The sequence below is a fragment of the Callospermophilus lateralis genome, chromosome 1 (genome assembly GCF_048772815.1).
Source record: "Callospermophilus lateralis isolate mCalLat2 chromosome 1, mCalLat2.hap1, whole genome shotgun sequence".
Taxonomy (NCBI): domain Eukaryota; kingdom Metazoa; phylum Chordata; class Mammalia; order Rodentia; family Sciuridae; genus Callospermophilus; species Callospermophilus lateralis.
The window spans coordinates 141,385,008-141,389,725 of NC_135305.1; the positions used below are offsets into that span (position 1 = coordinate 141,385,008).

Here is a 4,718-nt window from a genome sequence, read left to right on the forward strand (position 1 = left end):
CTGAAAACTGTGGAGGACAGCAGAGGCTCTGCCGCAAGCTCCCCAAGTCGCTCATTTGCAAACATCCATGCAGGAGTCATGCCCTGTGTACCTCTCAGCACAAATCTACTTCCAGCAATTCAGATTCCTTTTTCTGACTCCTAAGACACATGTCCCCATCGGTTCCAAGTCTCCTGATGGGAACCAAGCCTCTGTGACCCAGGCCTCCTGCATCAGCTTTTCTCTACCCACTCATGTTAAGCAGTGCCCTGGCATCCTGTTTCTAGTTCCCCTTGGAGAGACACTCGTGTCTTACCTTTATTTTCAAGTGCACAGAACATTTCTCATATATGCATCGCACTAGGCAGGCAGCCAACAGCGACACGGACTGGAGGGCAGGTTATAGATAAACCAGTTGCCACATCTATGGCAGGGTTTAGTATAGAAAAGGACGTTCTTTGGCTCTCTCACATCCCTCAGTATCTCCATCAGCTCATCGATGAGTTGGAAAAGTCTCCCTGGGTGGATGGCACCCTGGGCATCATAGCTCTCCAGAGGGGCAGGGTACTTCTCTAGGCTCAACCGGCTCAGCCTGGAAGTGTGAAGCAGCAGGTTGCTCAGGACCGACATGGAGATGTCATTCCCATTGAAGCTCAAGACCCTGAGCTGGGAGCAGCAGCTCAAGACAGGTAGGATGGCCTGGAGCTGGGAGTTGGTGATCCCACAGTCCTGCAAGTTTAGGGTCTCAAGGGTGGCTGCAGCATTCTCTAGCAGAATTACGAGGGGCTCAGGACTGAAATTGTCAATTTGCTGCCCCACAGCGTCAGGTGTATTAGCTGGTCAAGGTTTGGAGATCCCGACAGATCATTCCAGTCGGGATCTGAGAGCTGGCAGTTGGTTATTGAGAGGGTCTCCAGGGGCGTCTTCAGGAGCCTAAGCAAAGATCAAGCAGTTAGTTCTGAGGAGTGATGTCAAGGTGGGAGAAGACAAATTGGCCCAATCCAAGGTCACCCTGATGATGGTCTCCACCCAGGACTCTGCCTGTTGCAGAATCAGCTCGTTCGCATCACCCTGTTTCATGCTGAGCCTTTCACCCCCACTTGAGTGACCAGGTGGTCCTTCATCTATAAGGTGCCCCTCCTTGCTGCCAAGCAGAAAGACACAGCTGTAGCAGAGGGGGTCAGTGTGAGACATGCACAAATAACAAACCCAGGCAAGATGGAGCTGCACAAACTGGGGTTGCCCTCCTGCGGGGCTCACACCCTGTACTCTCCACCCCTGCTCCTCACCCTCAAGTCCAGAATCACCACCCAGAGCTCAGAGCAGCCTTCCCCAGGGGGGCATTGTCGGCAGCTCCTCTGCTCCCTGCTGGAGAGCACTGAGCTTCTCTGTTGAAAGGTGCAGGTGTGGGAGCTTCCCTCCTCCAGTGCCCTCCCCTCTACCCTGCTTCTCCCCACCTTTGCTGGACAGGCCTCCCAGGGAAGGAACCTCACACCCACTCACTAGCTCCTCTCCCCCCCACCTGGCTCCCCAGACCATGGACCCCTGTTTAGGACTCTGCTTCTGTGTGGGGTGTATGTGAGACCTGGCTTCATGACAGAGTGAAACAAACACTTCATTGACTTTCTAACATCTCCATCAATGTTAAGTCACCATGGCTGGCACACAGCAGGTGCCCGCTGAAGTTTCATGTGACAAAGAGTTTGCTCTGATGTCCTAGGACAGATCCCTCTGCTTCCTCACCTGAGCACCTGGCACAGACGGCCTTCTAGGAGGAAGACACCATCCAGGTACAGCCTCCGGAGGCTGTCCATCTTGGCAAACTGTGAGGTAATGTCATCCATCAACTGATCTCTCTCCTCCTGGGAAGCATAGGCAGACACATAGACGTGGGAGAAGAAGAGCTTCCTCAGGTTGCTCATCTGGCCCCAATAGGTAGCAAAAGTAGCCAAAGTGGATGGTCTCCAGCAACACTGCACGTCCAAGTGCTGGATAAAGTCCAGATCCAACCTCTCCAAGATCTTCTCGATGGTACGGACGGGGAAAGAGCACATCTGCAGCTTCTTGCAGCACAGCTGTATCAGACCCTTCCTCTCATCCACCCAGCGAAAGAGGAATGAGAGGAATGCATTCAGGGGTCTTTGCTGAAAGCACAGGTTTACTAACACCTTCAAGGGCAGAGTGGGCCCTGTGTCTGGAGAGGCCGTCACTGTTTGCCTCTCCTTCATGACTCCTGGTGAGCAGGCATCGACCACGGCTCCAGACCACGTCCTCCAGAAGTTCCCATGAACCTTCCGCAAATCCAGCACCTGCAGTTTCCACCTCCTGCAGGGACCACAGCAGAGACTCAGCCCTGAGGCCCCTTCCTTTACCTCTCAACTGCTGCTCCCTGCTCCACCTCTTCCTTCTGTCTCGCTTTTCTCCACCCACTTCCCTCCAATCCAGCCTGGTGCCCCCACCTGTACCAGCTGAGGGAGGGGCAGGTGCAACCTCCTTCAAGGGTCATGGCAGCTGCCACAAGCACCTCCACATCTGGAAGCCCCTCCCAGGTGGGGCTCAGCATGGCCAAGGCCTCTCCAACCCTCCTTGCTGGCAGCACAGGAAGCCTGTTGGGCACACTTCAGCACCTACTCTCCCTGCCCACAGCCATCACTTCCCTGGATGCCCAGGGCGCTCCATTCCAGGGTCCCCCTCACCTGGGGCGATCCTGCTGGGCAGCCAGCATGTCCAGCCCATCCAGTGCCACTCGGATCATCCCCAGCTGGAGCGTATTCATCAGGGCCCCCAGGGGCAGGCAGGTGAAGGGCCAGGCCTGCACCATTTTCTTCAGGACCTCAGTGTGTCTCCGGTTGAATGCCTCCATGAAGAGTGGTGGGAAGAGCTGTATGGGCAGGTCCTCCAGAGCTAGGATGGCCCTGGACTTGTCCTTCAGGAGGCTGCGCCCTGCCAGCTCCTGGAGTGTGGGTGGGGTCCGCTGCTCATCCACTGGAGTCTGCATGGAAGGATCCTGGGGGATGCCCCACCCAAACACATCATTCACAGCCAAGCTCCATAGCTCTACCTTATACCCACCCTGAGGAAACCACTTGGCCAAGTGGATGCATTGGCAATCGATCGATCCAATTTCACTCTTTGGGTGCCAAACCAGGCCTGGTGGTTCAGGCCTATAACCCCATGGCTTGGGAGACTGTGGCAGGAGGATCCCAAATTCCAGGCCAGCCTAGAACTTAGTGAGACCATGTATCAAAATGAAAAATAAAATAGGGTTGGGGATGTAGCTCAGTACTATAGTGCCCCTGAGTTCAATCCCTAGCTTCAGTGAATAAATAACTAAAGTAGGTGTCATTGGTTTTCATTTTTAAAATGAGCAATTTTTAAATTAATTTACTTACTTACTTATTCTTTTCTTTTTTTGGTGATACTAGGGATTGAAGCAAGGGGTAGCTTACCACTGAGCTACACCCTTACCCCTTTTGGTTTGTATTTATTAACTTTATGGCACAGGATTAAACTCAGGGTGCTTTGCCTCTGAGCTACATCCCCAGCCCTGTTTGTTTTTGATACCAAAGATTGAACTCAGGGTACTTAACCACTGAACCATCCTCAGCTCTTTTTATTTTTTATATTGAGGCTGCTTAGGGCCTTGCTAATTTGCTGTGGCTGGCTTTGAACTTGCAATCCTTCTGCCTCAGCCTCCCAAGCCACTGGGATGACAGACACCCGTCACCTCACCCGGCTCCCAACCCTGTTTTATTGAGACTGGATCTCACAGAGTTGTCCAGATAAGTCTCAGACTCATGATCTTCCTGCCTCAGCCTCTTGAATAGCAGTACCACCATGAACAGTTTAAATGTAAGCAATGCTAAAAGCCACATGTAATATTTGAGAGCATTTGGAAGTAAGAGATGGAAAATGCTAACTCTTGAGATGAGGCTCGATTGTCACGTATATCTTGTACATGTGACAGCATGCCACTTTGGAGTGGAGTCCTGGGAAAGAAATAGATCAGAATAGAGTGCAGCCTATGAAAAATATTGTGTGGTTACAGAAAAAAAACCACAACATTCTAAGTGAAGGCAACTAAGCCCGAGCATGAGAGTGTTAAGAAACTTTGAGGTACTGAGTGGCTGAATGAAGTGCCTGCTCCAGTCCAGCCACCATTGAAGATGTTGTGTCGAATTATTTATTTAAGTAGAGACTTGTCTTAAGACTATCATACCCGGAGAGAAAGAAGGACAATTATGTTTGGAAAACTGCAGCAGCCATTCCTCTGAGTTCCATTTACTTTTTTTTTTTTAGAGAGAGAGAGAGAGAGAGAGAGAGAGAGAATTTTTTTAATATTTATTTTTTAGTTCTTGGCAGACACAACATCTTTGTTTGTATGTGGTGCTGAGGATCGAACCCGGCCGCACACATGCCAGGTGAGCGCGCTACCACTTGAGCCACATCCCCAGCCCCGCATCTACTTTTTTGATTCTGTTTCTCTGACTGGAATCAAAGTTACCATGAAGATGCAAAGGAAGAAGTATTTTGAAATTAAAGTTGATAAATATGTGGAAATTCATCTTAAAAAAAAGAAAAACAGAAGGAAAGAAATTTAATATGACGTAAACCAAAGCAGAAATCAAAATTATTGGGAAGAAGGCAAAACTGCATTTAGAGACATGAAATGCAGACATCTGGTCCTTTGGAGAGACAGAATATGATATTCTTTTTGCCATCACAAACTACGTGTCACC

At 50.4% G+C, this 4,718-nt stretch overlaps 1 protein-coding gene across 1 annotated transcript; it reads right to left on the reverse strand.

The window, feature by feature from the left end:
• Positions 1 to 339: 339 nt before the first annotated feature.
• LOC143642014 (PRAME family member 12-like) lies at positions 340 to 2,977 on the reverse strand. The gene is made up of 4 exons (XM_077110136.1): positions 2,676 to 2,977; positions 1,723 to 2,304; positions 991 to 1,123; positions 340 to 789 (listed from the first exon to the last, which is right to left on the reverse strand). Exons 1-4 carry the CDS (start codon positions 2,975 to 2,977, stop codon positions 340 to 342), a joined length of 1,467 nt encoding a protein of 488 aa, XP_076966251.1.
• Between the last annotated feature and the right edge of the window lie 1,741 nt (positions 2,978 to 4,718).